Source organism: Periplaneta americana, chromosome 9 (genome assembly GCF_040183065.1).
Source record: "Periplaneta americana isolate PAMFEO1 chromosome 9, P.americana_PAMFEO1_priV1, whole genome shotgun sequence".
Lineage (NCBI taxonomy): Eukaryota > Metazoa > Arthropoda > Insecta > Blattodea > Blattidae > Periplaneta > Periplaneta americana.
Genome location: NC_091125.1, coordinates 169,554,715 through 169,571,444, shown reverse-complemented (window position 1 = coordinate 169,571,444; position 16,730 = coordinate 169,554,715). Strand labels below are relative to the sequence as shown.

At 36.1% G+C, this 16,730-nt stretch overlaps 1 protein-coding gene across 1 annotated transcript in view; it reads left to right on the top strand.

Annotated features, from left to right (window-relative positions):
- parvin (beta-parvin) overlaps nucleotides 1–16,350 on the top strand; it is a 35,029-nt gene extending 18,679 nt beyond the window's left edge. Inside the window, exons 3-9 of the mRNA XM_069836343.1 lie at nucleotides 2,040–2,129; nucleotides 7,469–7,642; nucleotides 7,982–8,079; nucleotides 11,139–11,300; nucleotides 11,369–11,509; nucleotides 13,582–13,825; nucleotides 16,131–16,350. Coding sequence (XP_069692444.1) covers nucleotides 2,040–2,129; nucleotides 7,469–7,642; nucleotides 7,982–8,079; nucleotides 11,139–11,300; nucleotides 11,369–11,509; nucleotides 13,582–13,825; nucleotides 16,131–16,207 — 986 coding nt within the window. The 3' untranslated portion in view covers nucleotides 16,208–16,350. The remainder of the gene's footprint in view (nucleotides 1–2,039; nucleotides 2,130–7,468; nucleotides 7,643–7,981; nucleotides 8,080–11,138; nucleotides 11,301–11,368; nucleotides 11,510–13,581; nucleotides 13,826–16,130) is intronic.
- Nucleotides 16,351–16,730: the final 380 nt, after the last annotated feature.

Sequence of the window (16,730 nt, the reverse complement as noted above, 5' to 3'; positions counted from 1 at the left end):
TAGGAAAGAATTACTTTACGCTATTTCCCGCTCCTTTAACATTATTTTATTGTGTCGTAGCTCCTATGATAGTCAATAAATCGCGCTGTAATTTTTAGTGCTCTATGTTTAAGGAATGCATAGAAACAATTGAAAAGTAAGAAAAAAATACTAATGTGATCCGTTCAGAATTAGCATTTACACCTTCAAAAGTTGTTAAGCGGTAAACTTTTTTTTGTTTTTCACGTTAGTTGAGGGTCAAAGCGAGAAATGTTGAGGAAGAATGGACATTACTTTTAAAAGTCTTTACTGGTTGCAGAGTTACGACGAGTTAAAGGAGCATTTTCGCTTGGCAGAGTACTCATTAATCAACCTTTTATCTGTCGGAATCTCATTGAAAAATTCTTTCCTGAGCCTTCTTGTACTTCGGCCTGAATAATTTATCAGTCTTGAACTGTTCTAAGTAGATGCATATTATCCACAGTAGTAAATATCAAATGACATGTCATGTTTTAACACCGAATTAGGCCTACGGTAAACTGCGTTTACGTTCACGTTATCCGGCTAGAGATGGCGGGTTCCACTATTAAAATAACGTGAGGTGAATGGCTCTGATTTGCTTTTTCATCAATGACGTCAATACAGCGTTAACGTTTAGCGTACGGCGAGGGTGTCAGTTTTTCTTGGGACGACTGTATTTATAGAACAATTAAGGGCTAAAAAAAAACAATACATTCTTGCAACGCATCTAATATAGGCTATGTCACCTTAATTAAGGTACGGTCACACGTCGCTACTTTTGCAGCGCTGCAGTACAAAAAACTGCACAACTCTCTTACTGCGACATGTGAACAACGGTGCAACCCGAAAAGTAGCGGCTGCCGAACCTGCTGTCCGCTACTTTTTCATGCTGCGCGCAGCTTAGAAGTAGCGACGTGTGAACAGGGTTCTCAGGGTTGCAGCCGCAGCATTTTTGATATCGGTTTTGTTGAAACTTTTGCTGCGGTTGCGACCAGTGTTGCCACCCAAATGTGCCAATGATACTTTTATTGTTTGGATGTATTTTAATGTTAGATGTGATGAAAATAAATTATTTGTAACAGTTATTAAATGCACAACACAGTCTGAGTACATTTGCTGACGATATAATTAATTTTTTTTTAATTTTTCGTAGCGTAATTTCAAACAGGAGGGTTGCCAACATTGATTACGTGAATATTCTGTTGGTTATCATTTAAGTATATTTGCGTTTTTGAAAGCTTTATAGTAAAAATAATGCCAATTTCTGAATACTAGTTAGGACAGAAAAGCAAATAATTGATAAGTAAGCTTTCGCATGAGTTTATTAATAATGCGAACATAACCACAAAATGTACATTGAGAAGTCTACACGGAGATGGAAACCTGCAGCATGACTGCGGCTGCAAAAGTAGCGCCTTGTGTGTGAACAGACTCGCAACCTCCAGTTGCAACTTTTGCTGCACTCGGGTTGCGCAGCACGAAAAGTAGCGTGCAGTGCGCTACTTTTGGCTTACGTGTGAACACGACACGCAACTTTTGCAGCTGCAGTATAAAAGTTGCGCAGCAAAAGTAGCGACGTGTGACCGTACCTTTAATGACAGTAGTGCGGAGCGCACGTCCCTAGAAAGCTAAGCGGTAAGGGGTGGAGTGGGATCGGTCTGCGTAGGGAAGCATGCTGGCGTACGATCAGTCCCGTCCGACAAAAGATTTTGTTAGGTAGAAGTTGGAGTGGAACCGGTCTGCAAAGAAACTTTGTATATACATGCAATGCAATACAGAACACATTCCATTACGACATATCACTGCGGGATACAATATACATAGAAGAAGATGCTGTATGCTGTTTTGTTGGATGTACTGCGTGAGAGAACAAAATATCAAAGATTCACAGCCCTTCTGTCGATAATCAGATTTGATCCATCAGCAACAGACCATGCAAATATATCTATACGTCCTGTACAAAACAGTTTTCGTGAGGAAGTAAGAATGCACTTTACAGTCGTGCTGATAAACATCTGTAATGAGCTGTTTTGTTGCAGTACAAGAAGTCCAAGAAGAAGGAAAGTATGCCATCGATTCACCAGGCAGTCCCACAGCCCCTGACTTGCCGCCAGAGGAGTACACGCTTGGTGAGTGGTGTTTCTTTCACTTTCAGTATTGTTGTCTAGACACTAAATGTTCAGTATTTGAAGCTCCATTAATAGAGTTTCACCAATAAAAGGACATGTTAACAAATGTTAAATGTTTAACGACTGTTAAAAAAGCTATTTTCACATCATCAGCATTCGTAATTTGAAACATTCGTAAAATAGAAAAGACGAAATTTCTGTCTGTCAGTTGAGTTGACTTCAGTGGAGCTTTGTTTTCGTTAGAAATTGTCGCTGTAGCACGAGTTAAAATTATTAGATTATCGTTTTCATAAAATTTGCGGTTTTATGAAACGAACTGATAACCATAATTGGAACTCCATTGTATTGTGAGATCACTGGAGTACAGACGTGGACAAATTATTAGCAAAATTGAAGATTTTTATTATATATTTTTAGAAAATATGATTCTTCAATTTAGATTACAGTTGACCTTTTTGTGTATTTCCAAATAATTAGCCAAATTGAAGATTTGTATTGTATATTTTCCAAAATTTAACTCTTCAATTGGACCACAATTGATATTTTTGCATATTTACAAATTATTAGCAAAACTGAAGGTTTTTTATTGTATATTTTTACAAAATTCGATTCTTCAATTTGGACTACAATTGACATTTTGGATATTTCCAAACTATTAGCAAAACTGAAGATTTTTGTTTTATATTTTTACAAAATTTGGCTCTTCAATGCAGTTGACATTTTTGCTAATTTACAAATAATTAGCAAAATGGAAGATTTTTATTATATATTTTTACAAAACTTTACTCTTCAATTTAAATTACAGTTGACATTTTTGCATATTTCTGTCTACTGTAATGATGGAAATATGCAAAATTGTCAACTGTAGTCTAAATTGAAAAGTCAAATTTTGTAAACAGAATTATCATAAAAATCGTCAATTTTGTTAATAATTTGTCCACGTCTGTATTAGGGCCTGCACAATTGAAGAATGTGATCCCAAAACTCGCTCAGTGCACTTGACATTTTTATGACTTATACATAGTAGTAATGTCATTGATTTCAGGGGGTTATTCTTTGAGACATTTTAAACAAAAAAGTTTATACATCTTGATTACACAACTTTTAACACTGTATCACTTCGGAATATGTATGATAACTTTCTTGTGTTAAATATTATTAACGTACCTTGTTAACATGTTTCGACCTATTTTCGGTCATCTTCGGAACTGGTTGTTGTTGGTCTTGGCGCCTCTTGTTTCCTGTGTGGGTGCGTTCGTAGTGTAGAGTGAAAGAGTGTATGTGTTTTGAAATTGAGTTGTGTTGAGAATATCGTTCGGGTGTGTTTTCGTGTGTCTGTATATTTCATATTGTTCTAGTAAAAGCCAGAAACTTTACACACTAGAACAATACGAAATATACAGACACACGAAAACACACCCCAACGATATTCTCAACACACAACTCAATTTCAAAACACATACACTCTTTGACTCTACACTATGAACGCACCCACACAGGAAACAAGAGGCGCCAAGACCAACAACAACCAGTTCCGAAGATGACCGAAAATAGGTCGAAACATGTTAACAAGGTACGGTAATAATATTTAACACAAGAAAGTTCTTATCATACATATTCCGAAAAAAAAAGTTTAATACAATTTTCCTCGTTTTTGCTCCCTTTTCGAGATAAAAATTGTTTTATATGAAACATTTGATAGTGTGTTTTGAAAAAGTCATTGATTTAATTCCCAATATGCTCAGTCAGTTTAAGAGAGCAGTGCATTATGATGATATATTATTGAGAGAATATTAGTTTAGTCCTTTAAATGTGCAGAAATTTGATTCAAATAACTGTAACCTTTCGTTCTGAAAAGGAATTTTAAAATGTTACATTTGTACGGATAAAATTTCTTCATATTTAAAGGGCAAAACTAAAATTCTTTCAATCATTTATCAACAGTAATCTCACTAGACGTTTTGATTTATCTAGAGAAAATCAAAACTCGAGTGGGATTTAATTGACTATTACACGATTAGAAGAAAGTATATAAAGATTAGAAGTAACGAAGTACTCCAATACAATAAAATATTAATTGACTTACGAAAAAACAACTGTCTTCAAAATGTATTATTGTACCATCTCAACATTACAAATATTAGCTAGATGCATGCTAGATGGCAGTAGTGTCTTTATACAGACACTGTAATGATTACTATTCAATAAATCTTAATATTAAACAATCTCTGATACGTGACTATCCATAATATCATATAGCAGAAGTTCTTTTTATCCTCTCAGAGCAGAAGCTATAACATAACCTAACTAATATACACAAGTGTTAGAAAAGTTTTAATTAACGACGATGACATAAAAAATAAACATGAATAATTTTAAAAGGAATAATTATCTAATGTACAATTTTCAAATTTGAATGTGGTTGGTGGTTCAATTGATGTTATATTGGACGTGTGCGTAATACAAGTGGAACTCGTTGATTTAGGCCTACATGGTGTATTCAACTTATTCAGAATTTCCGAATGAATAATTTTAAAAGGAATAATTACTGAATATACAATTTTCAAATTTGAATGTGGTTGGTGGTTCAATTGATGTTATATTGGACGTGTGCGTAATACAAGTGGAACTCGTTGATTTAGGCCTACATGGTGTATTCAACTTATTCAGGATTTCCGAATGGTGCTCTTCATTTATTTGTAAATCGGATTTCAGAAGATGCATAGGTATGATCAGTGATTTTTATTAATTCTTGTTCTTGAATGCAATTGCGAGTCATATTTGAAACTGCTATGCATCGACTGGAGTGGTTTGTAATTTTATATATATTTTTGACGTCCAGACCAGCGCAGTTTCAAATGTTGGCAAACAAAGAAACAAATTGTGCGATAAGCAGCCATGATTGGTTGAAATACGTCCTTTCGTACCGTTTTATTGGTCAAAAGTAGTATGACGTAGTAAGAGTGTAATAGTCATCATAATACACCACTCTCATAAACTGACAGAACATATTGGGAATTAAATCAATGGCTATGAAAGCACGCTATGAAATTGTTGTTGTTTATTGTTAGTAAAATAACATGTACAAAAATACAATCTTAGTTCTTTCCTGAAGGAGTAAAAACACGTGCTCATGGAGATATCTAAACACAAAGATAAACACAAACAAAGATAATTATTTGACACAAACTGGGTCAAGAAAAAAAAATACAGGAATAAATTAACTTTAAAAGTACAATTTCATATAAAACAATTTCTGTCTCGGAAAGGACACAAAAGCGAGCAAAATTATATTAAACTTTTTGTTTGAAATATCTCAAAGAATAATCCCCTGAAATTAATGACATTACTTATGGTTCAACCTGTATGTGTGTATTATACGAGATTATTATCGCATACATGAGATTATGTTTGAGACCTCTATCATATTTAAGCTTGTTTTCTTCCAAAACAACGCCAATCCTGATCTCAAAGTTTGTGGTATTGAACACGTCACTTGAAAACTGACTCAGTCCGTAGATCTGTGGATAAAAAAACTAGTCCAGTTCTTTCATCAAAATGGACTTAATGCGTTTTGGGATCACACTCTTCAGTTGGACACCTTCGATACACTGAATAAAAATACTTTACGTTCTAACCTGTTGTATATTTTGAATAAAATTAAACAAAAAACTATAATAGCTATAGAGATATACCACTTATTAAGGTAGCACTACAGCAGTGTTCCTATTGACTAAATTTTACATAAGTTCATTTCGCATTGCTTTTCTCTGATATTACGTTACATCTTGCTATGTATTCGATGTTATCAGTCAGCACTTTTATTTTAAATTCTATGTACATACTCTGAAAATTAAATGTCTCAATGCCTCTCGTGGAGGTTGAAAATTTCTCTTTTTCTTTATGTATTCTTTTCGTTATTTTTCACCATGTTCTTAACGAGGACCTTGAATCTATATCTGCATGGGCCAGAAAGTTTGGTTTGACTCTCAGTGCAAGAAAATCACAAGCAATCCTAGTGGGACATCAACGTCTGTTATGCAACATTATTCCTGCTCTTCCAGTCAAGTTAAACGACACAATAATCCCTTTTGCTTCCTGTGTTAAAAACCTTGCAGTTTACTTTGATACGTATTTAAACTGGAATAACCAAGTAACCCATATTACCAAAAAAGTGCTTTCCATACTACATTCCTTAAACACCATTCGAAAATTTCTTCCGCTATCACTCAAGAAAATACTAGTGGAAACACTAGTAATGCCCCACTTCGATTATTGTGATTTTCTACTGACTCACCTCAATGTCAACCAGTCGCAAAAATTACAACGTGCTCATAATTCTTGTGTTCGCTTCGTCTGCGATGTCCGTCGCACTGTCCACATTACCCCATCCTTCCAAACTCTAAACTGGCTATGGCTTAACGAACGTAGAAATTTTCATTCTCTTGTTCTCCTTTTCCAAGTCCTTCACATCTCTACACCTACCTACCTTGTCTCCCGTTTCAGTTACCTGTCATCATATCAATCTCTTCACACGCACGCAAAATAGCCGCATACTAGCCATACCAACACATAAGACATCATCGTATTCATCATCATACACAATCTCGCTCTCGTGCTTGTGGAATACCCTACCCAGTGACATCAGAGACTGTCGGAATTTAGTAGCGGTCAAAAGCAAGCTTATTAAGCATTTTCTTACTGCGTAGAGTAGGTTTAATTTGTACTTAATCAATAAAAGAAATGCTTCTCTCTTCTTAACTTTTACAATAAACTGTCTAGCTTTTATTAATCAGTTAATCTTTTAGTACTTTGATTTTTATTGTATCTGTAAATTTAATATTAATTGTAATTATAATTGTAATTGTATTCTTAATATTGTAGTTGTAATCCCCTGGTAGAGGGGACGAGAAGGCCTCATGGCCTTATCTCTACCAGGTTAAATAAATAAGTAACTAAGTAAGTAACTAAGTAAGTAAATAAGTAACTAAGTAAATAAGTAACTAAGTAAGTAACTAAGTAACTAAGTAAGTAACTAAGTAAGTAAGTAAGTAAATAAATAAATAAATAAATAAATAATGTTCATTTTACAGCTGTGAATATTAAGTTGGAAGATCAAAGGCGTTTGATATGCAGATGATATTGAGCATCACTAATTAAACAGGACAGTTCAACATCATAATTCATAACCTTTGCTTCTGTCGAAGTTGCACGGCATTCTTAAACACAATACACTAATTGAGCTTGATACGAAATAAAGATTTTAATTCAGAAGAGAAGTAACTCTTGTCTTGACATTTAATTCAGTGAAGACAGTGATGTCTGCATTTCTTTTACAGAGGAAAATGAGGAGCGGTCTATGATTGAGCCAAGATCGTTTGAGGAGCCCAAGCTCAAGGAGCTGATAGCAGTCCTCATAGAGTGGATCAATGACGAATTGGCTGACCAGCGTATAATCGTCAAGGACATTGAGGAGGACTTGTATGACGGCCAAGTTCTGCAAAAGCTGCTGGGTAAGAATTGTTCAATAATTTCACACGTGCTTGCATATGAACAGTCTTAATTCAGTACATGTTCTCTGTGTTAACATACAGGGCATATCAAAAGTCTGGTAACACTGTCAATATTCTATTACACAAAAACTACTAATGATAGTACTTTCAAACACACGTCAGTTTAAAGTCAAATTCTCAAAGTTATTCAGCCGCTTAATTTTCAGCGACGAAGCGACATTCCATACGAGTGGGAAAATTAACAAACACAACTGTTGTGTTTGGGGTACACAGAAACCTCACAGAATCATTGAACATGAGCGCGATTCACCAAAGGTTTATATTACTCCTGGTTCACAGAAAAGCTGACGGGAGAGAAGCTAGATGTACCTGAAGTTACACAGTCTGAGGAGGGTCAGAAGCAGAAGTTGGGCATTGTCCTTTCTGCAACAAACAGGGTGAGTGGTTGGAGTGGTCACGCTCCTAGTAACAACTCAGTTTCCAATAGTCTATGTGTACTTGTTTATACGCTTTTTTTTTTACAAAAAATGTGTTTATAAATCTATATCAGATGAAACTCAATTAACTCTTCATCTTTCCAAGAAAATGTATTTACATTGAGGATTCTTTCTGAAGTTTCACGATCATATTTAGACTAATTGCCTATACTTTGAACAAAGTTCAGGAGGAAAAAGACAAATCAGGTGCACAAATCATATTACTTCACAAAACTTCAGCTAAATAAGTGTACAGTAACTTATGTTGCATTTACTAGATTATTTAATAAAATTACTGTTAGAATATTAAATATATATTTTTAATGGGCCAGTTTATCATTAAAAATATTTCAGTAAAAAGTAATATTCTATTCCAACTACAAAATACGAGGGGGATCCAGGAAATAACGACCGTTTTGTTGTAATAATTAAAAAAAAAAATATTTATTTGAAAAAACAAAGTCTGTTACATAACTGAAGCTTCCTTTACTTCTCTACATAATCAGCACCTACATTTAAACATTTGTCGTATCTGTTCACTAGCTTTAGAATTCCCGTGTTATACTCCTCTGCCGCCAGTTCATTAAGCTAGGTGTTCACTGTCTTCTTCAACTTTTCATCACTTCCAAAACGCGTACCACACAGAAAGTCTTTCAGCTTAGTGAAAAGGTGAAAATCGCTAAGAGCAAGGTCTGGACTATAGGGCGGATGATCAAAGATTTCCCAACCAAATTGATCCAGCAATTCTCGAGTTGAAGCAGCAGTGTGCGGGCGGGCGTTGTCGTGAAGAAGCACAACTCCTCTCGAAAGCATTCCTCGCCTCTTGTTTTGGATGGCTCGCCGTAGTTTTCGTAAAGTCTCACAATAACGATTTGCATTGATTGTAGTGCCTTTTGGCATGAAATCCAGCAAAAGAACACCTTTGCAATCTCAAAAGACAGTAGCCATGACTTTTTGTGTTGAATTTTCTCGGTTTCTTGGGTGATGAGGGATGATGCCACTGACGTGATTGGCGCTTGGTCTCTGGGGTGTTGTGAGACACCCAAGTCTCATCACCAGTCACAATTTGATCAAGAAAGGCGTCTCCATCTGTGTGATATCGCATCAAGAATGTCAATGCTGAGGCCATTCTCTGAGTTTTGTGTTGGTCACTCAGTTGCCGTGGAGGGGGGTTATTATTAAAATTGTTTACAATTTACATTATCAGTATTTTAAATTTTGTGTATTATTATTATTATTATTATTATTATTATTATTATTATGTTACGGTATATTTATTACTATTATATTATGTTCTAATAGAACATATTCATGAATATATTATGTAAAAGTGTTTTCCACAGTTAAAGGTAATGAAGAGCCTGAATAAATTATTTTTATACAGTAAACCTTAACACACTCATACCACATGTTTCTTCGGTTCTATTCTGAAATTCCATTCAATATATTTTACGTTAAACTAAATCCATTAGATTAATTGGCAGTAATTATTTGTGAATAAAGGAATGTTTATAGGAGAACTATAATTGTTTACATGAGCTATTGAAAAATTTCACTTTTGCTGTAGATTTCGCAATAATTGAATTTAATGACATTAATTTGATCAATAACATAAAACTAACACGCTTTTCCATAAGTGCTATGAATTTCAAATTAGAAAAAAATTTGTCGGCTAAAGCAGCACTTCAAAAAAATAAATAAATAAAGCCAAAGAAATAAGACAATAAACAAAAAATTACACACTTATTTAAAAAATACTCGGATTCGAAACACTACGTGATCCAATTAAAAGAATGCTCAACGGAAAGTGTATGTCTGCGCCACAGCACATACACAACCTGCTGTCTTGTCCAAAGGAAAATTGTTGCGGCATCAATTGGAGGTCTCAGATTGAAAGCGCACAAATAACTGCCGGAGACTATCTTATCATGCACATCACGGCAATGTTTCATAAATATGTATTTCATTATTACATTCATCAGATCTAAAGTTCATTAATTCAATGTTTTCAGAGATATTTGTATGTCTTATAGGTTTATATTCTGAATTCTACTAATTTTGTTTTATTCATATTTTGAAATTATGCAGAAGACCTGTAACTACATCTTTCTGATGCTTTTAGAGACTGAATATGAACAAAATCTGTCAAATAATTCAGGAGAAACCACCGTATATAGACACATAGGTGGCATGCTCTTAGAAAATATTTCGTTATCAGAAATGCTGAAAACCTGTATTTTCGCGGAAATATCAAAATCGATATACTTTCTCAAATGACAAGAATAAAAATAAAAAGTAAAAAAGAAACTACGAGGCGTGTTCTTAAAGTAAGTTCCAAAAGGATGTAGTAAGTAAACTGGAAGATATTTACAAACCATTTTTGTTGCGTTGTATTCCCCACACTTCAATTACTTCTCACCATAATCTCCACCATTATTGAGGCATTTATCGAGTCGTGGCACAAGTCTTTCTATCCCCTCATTGCAGAATTCGCCCGCCAGCGATGTGAATCACTACCGCATTGCTGTTTTCACTTTATCGTCACCATCAAAACGTTGACCACCAAGGAATTTCTTGAGGTGCAGGAAGAGATGAAAGTCACTTGGAGCCAAATCCGGGCTGTAGGGGGGATGGTCAATTTGTTCCCAGCCAAATTTCGAGAGCTGTGTGTGGCCATCTCCTGACCATTCCATCACTAATGGCATCATCACAAAGTTGACGATGAATGTCAGCTGGTTTGATGTTTCTTGCATTCAAGAAACGGATAAAAGACCGCATCTCTCAGTCAGCGGGGTGCTCGATCACTTTAAACATTTCAACTGATCACAACTAACCACACACACGGACTGAAGCTCTGAAACTGCATGCACAGCTTGCATGAGGACTGAAGAAGAAAACACGCATGCGCAAAATAACGATTGCAGCAATGCGACGGATATAATTGAAAACGGAACTTACTTTAGAACACGCCTCGTAACTACACATTTGGCTGAACTGTGACACGTCCTTGTGTTGTACAGGTGCTGAATCTGCCACGCTGGACGCAGCACAAGTGGAGTGTGGAGAGTGTGCACTCCAAGAATATCGTAGCCATCCTGCACCTGCTGGTGGCGCTGGCCCGCCACTTCCGTGCCCCCGTGCGTCTGCCTGAGAACGTTGCAGTTGGGGTGGTGGTTGTGCAGGTACAAAGCTGTTCACACTTCTTGCCACTTGGTAGAGACTTTTCCTAACCACGTACTTCTGTTCACAGAAGAGGGATGGCTCTCTGAGTCACCGCACTGTGCTGGAGGAGATCACTTCCACATACGACGACCTCGGCATGCGCTGTGAGAGGGATGCATTTGACACCCTATTTGACCACGCTCCTGACAAGCTGCAGGTTGTTAAGAAGGTGGGACTCGTTACTTCATATTTACATTAAAATGTCTTCAGTTGGCAGAGCACTGACTTACGGATCTGGGTTCAAATCCTAGTAATGATGGAGTCGTATTTGTGACTGACAAAGCCAAGAGTCTTGAGGGGTTTCTTGTTATTTATTCTTAGTACATATTCATTGAAACGGTAGTGGTTTGAGTACAGATTTCTTCTTCTGCTTACACATTAAAGAAATTGAAGACAACAAAGTGGCCAAATTTACGTAAGCATCAAATACTAAGCAAATCTGGCTTTCAGGTAGAAGCTCCCTGTAAAGCAGGTTTGAATAATTTCAAGGAAAAATTGTTCCGGGACCGGGTATCGATCCCGGGACCCTTCACCTAGGGCGCGAACGCTCTACCGACTGAGCTACCCCAGGAACCATACACGACACAGTCACAATTTTTCCTTTGTATCCACACAACTCAAATGAGCTGACAAGCCGCCAGATCTCAACTATGAGTGCACACAAATGCTGTGTGACTTAAATTGTTGCTTTCTGTTAATGTACTCCCAGTAACAAATGTATTATGCAAATCTGGCTTTCAGGTAGAAGCTCCCTGTAAAGCAGGTTTGAATAATTTCAAGGAAAAATTTTTCCGGGGCCGGGTATCGATCCCGGAACAATTTTTCCTTGAAATTATTCATCAAATACTATTTTATATAATTTCTTTCAATAACAGTTCCTGAAAAACAAAGTTCCGTTTTCTTGATAATTTGAGCTTACAAAGAGAAAATACAGTAAAAACTCGTTAATATGCTCCCATATAAAATGCTATCCCATTTATTACGCTCCTTTTAAATTATGGTTCCTGGACATTTCATATATAATGCTGCATAATTTTACCCTCTTGTAATGCTTCCAAATCCGGCTTGTAGTGTTTTTTCTTTCAATCGGCAATGAGTAAAAAATTCCATATAAATTGCGAAACTTGTAATGTTTTAAAAGCATGGTGAAGACATATGTTATGTGACTGAACTAAGGGTCATTGCCCCACGAGAGCAAGAAAGAAATTTCATCCTATACTTGAAAAAACCCTCCAGTCAGCACCGTTCCAAGATGTATTTGTTGGTACTTTCCTTTGTATGAAAGGATTTTTTAACACTCAAAAATCTCCCTGTCAATAGGCCTACATTCCTGTCCTATCTGTAAAATTTAGTTATGCTTTGAATTCTGTGGAGTGTGCAGTAAGTCTGATAGTGCAAAATGGCAAAGCAGAAATCTCTGTCTATAACTGAAAAATTACATTAGTGTTGCTCCTAGCAGTGTGTCAAGTGAAGTTATATGTAGTTACTTGAACCACACAGAAAAAATTATCATTCATAATAGCAGTACAAACACACGGCAAACAGCAATCAAAGACTTTCTCATATGAAATGATCTCTTATTTCCATTTTGCACTGTAACTAATGCACAATATAATATGTTCCTATGAAGCGATGTCTAAATTGTTTTTCCCATCTCATAAATCATTTCCTGCTTATAATGCTTTAAGGCCACAGTCCTTTGACAAGCATATTAACAGGGTTTCACTGTAGCAGTAAACTCAGAGCTATAGAGTCCGATTCAGAATCAGTTTCGATGGGATCAGAATCAGGAGAAATATATGAAGAGTCCACTGCAAGAATGATGGATGTCACTTTCTTGTCGAAAATGAACCAAGACTGTCAATGCATAGCTTAAGACATATAGAATGTGCATAGAGAGTTATATGGCATTAACACTGATAGTCATTGTCCAGTAATGATTGGAAAATCACAATTAAGCTTTAAGCACTAAGCATTTCAAACTTTCAATTGCTTCTCCTGCAAAATGTGTTCCAAATGACATCCATCATTCTTGCAGTGGACTCTTCATATCAATTCTATAGCTTTGCTAACAATCACAACATTAATATGTCACATAATACACAACCAAAGTTAAATTATGCTGAATTAATGCCTGTCTTCTTCCATTTATGATTTATTTTAGTATTGAACTGTAAATTTAAAGTTTTATCCCTTTTATGGACAAACTTGTTAATGGCATTTGTGTGTTCCTGCCTACAGTCACTGGTGACATTTGTCAACAAGCACCTCAACAAGGTGAACCTGGAAGTATCGGATCTTGACACACAATTCCATGACGGCGTGTACCTCACATTGCTCATGGGGCTCCTGGAGGGCTTCTTCGTGCCTTTGTACAGCTTTCACCTCACACCGCAAGACTTTGACCAAAAGGTGCACAATGTGAACTTCGCATTTGAACTGATGCAGGACGTGGGACTTGCCAAGCCCAAGGCCAGGCCTGAAGGTATGTCCAGTGCAAAGTCAGCAGAGACTATATTATGTCAGCTCTTTTCTAGTCATACAATACTTCAAAAGTAGATAAAAACTGATATCCTTTATGAGAGACAAAGGATTACTAAAACATATTAGCAGTAATTTTATTGTTAAATATACTGTTTCTCTTTATATAGATACTCTCTTTCCCTAACTTTGTTTAAAATTATTAGAGAAAGAATACTTTCAGACAGCAGGAAAATTTTCGACATATATGTACTTACTTACTGGCTTTTAAGAAACCCGGAGGTTCATTGCCACCCTCACATAAGCCCGCCATTCTCAAACAACCTTAATCTCTGTTCCTCTCTCAAAGTGAGAGTCCGAGTTTCACAACCATACAGAACAACTGGTAATATAACTGTTTTATAAATTCTAACTTTCAGATTTTTCGACAGCAGACTGGATGATAAAAGTCGACATAAATTTTAAAATATTATTTACTATAGTCCACACCTGTGGAGTAACGGTCAGCACATCTGGCCGCGAAACCAGGTGGCCTGGGTTCGATTCCCGGTTGGGGCAAGTTACCTGGTTGAGGTTTTTTCTGGGGTTTCCCTCAACCCAATATGAGCAAATGCTGGGTAACTTTCGGTCCTGGACCCCGGACTCATTTCACCGGCATTATCACCTTCATCTCATTCAGACGCTAAATAACCAAAGATGTTGATAAAGCGTGGTAAAATAACCTACTAAAAAAAATTATTTACTATATGAGTAACGTTAGATATTATAAAGCACGTACTGTTTCAAGTTAAAAAAAAAATTATGTGCATGTAATCGTGGTTTTACAGAAATCATTCACAAAAATATAGTCAGAGGAGTGGTGCTGTCACACTGCTGCGACACTAGCAAAAATGCACATAAAAAGATAATAAACGTATCAAATACTTTCTACACTAATGCAATTAAAATGTAAATTCAAGGTTATGTGTAAGGTACTGTGTAAGAAACAATCTTATAGCCTTTAGACTATAGGTATCATAAATTTTTCGAAAGGATGAATAAAAGTAAAACTCACTATCAAAATGCGAACTTTCAGAAAACAAACAGAGAACTTAAGTTAAAAAGGGGGGAACAAACAAATGACACATGTGGACACTGCCTTGCAAGTTCTGTTGTTCTAACATCATTATATGGGTCCCACAATACACTCAGCTGCATCGCTGGGGTTCTGTGGTTGCCACCATACCAATCCAAGATTAGTAGGCCTACAGTTTATTTTCTTTAGTAATGTTGTGCAATACCATTATTGAAAAGGGAGGAAGGTAAATATAAAACTCATGTATGAGTGCCTTCTGTAACATTTGTTACTGTTTTCAAATGAATCGGAAAAAAAAAAAAAAAAAAAAAAAGAGATCTCTTCCCGTTTGGACGATAGTGGAGCATGACTTTTGGGATTCTATCTCAATGCATGCGATGCAGATGATTTATCCAGTTCTGATAATGTTTTACGTGATTAATTACAGGTTCTAGTTGTAATTCTTCCAGTACTTCTTCATTGCGTTTGTGATCCCATTTCTTATATCCCGCTGTATATCTCATAAATTTCATTTCATTAGCCGTTATTCTGCTTTTGTCTTTATTCCTCAATGTCCATGCCTCACTGCCGTAACAAAGTACAGGTCTCGCCAAGGTCTTGTAAAGGCGAATTCGAGTATGCCTTTGTACTAGGGAAGGTTTCATAATGGTGTTAATTATTCCCATTGTTTTGGTGTATTTAGAAATTTTCTGTGAAATGTCTACTTCATCGAAAAAAGATAATGTGTATCCGAGATATGTAAAATAATTGATCCTTTCTAATATTTTTTAATCTAAACATATTTTACTAGGCACAGGGTATTTTCCGCAGAAGGCCACAATTTTAGTTTTTTCTTTATTGATTTTCATATCATATTTAATTCCAATTTTGTTAAAATTAAAAATTGAAAGTTGTAATTCATCTTCTGAGGATGCCACCAGAGCTAAATTGTCTGCAAAAGTAATGAATCTAGTTGTAAATGTCTATTGAGTTGTATATATCCATGAGGCAATTGTTTCCATTCTCTAATTATTTGATTCATATAATAATAAACAGCAACGGTGAAAGGCCGCAGCCTTGTCTTACTCCTGTATGAATTTCTGTCCAATGCGATAATTTATTGTCACACCTTACTGCAATTAGATTTGTTTTATAGATATTGTATATGTTTGCTATAAGTTGTTGTGGAACATGGTCTGCGGCTAATGCTCTCCCTACATAACGAATTAAAATATTACATGTGATCTTGTTGCAGATATCGTCAACCTGGACCTCAAGTCAACGCTGCGTGTACTCTACAACTTGTTCACCAAGTACAAGAACATGAGCTAACTAGTCTCTGCGACCAGATACTGCCTGAATTAGACGAATCTCAGTTCGACATCTTTGTAGGGAACAAGCAATGGCAGACACAGGCAGACTTATTTGCCAAACAAATGTTCACAGATTGCCCCTGGACCTTACAATGCTAGTCCTGTCAGATACAGCTCAGTGTATATAGCAGCTGCTCTGCCACATTCCAAACAATTCCGTGAGTCAAAATGAAAGGATTTAGATTGGCGAGAGAGACATGAAGACTTGGTAGGAAGTGTCCATATTTATCAAACAGCAACACTGCCCAACACAACTTCCTACTGAATCTCTTTGATGCTATACTGTCTTTCGTTCAATAGGATCATGTTCTAGAGAAGGAAGGGGCATGTCAGGATGGGAGAGGGTTCATTGTAGATCTGTTTCATGTGTAAGCGATGACCCTGTATGACCTCCTCTTGCAGTAAACAAGCAGAGTCACTTTCGAACATTTGATTCCGCTGATGTTTGTGCGTGTCTGAACCATAACCACGTGAGAATCTGT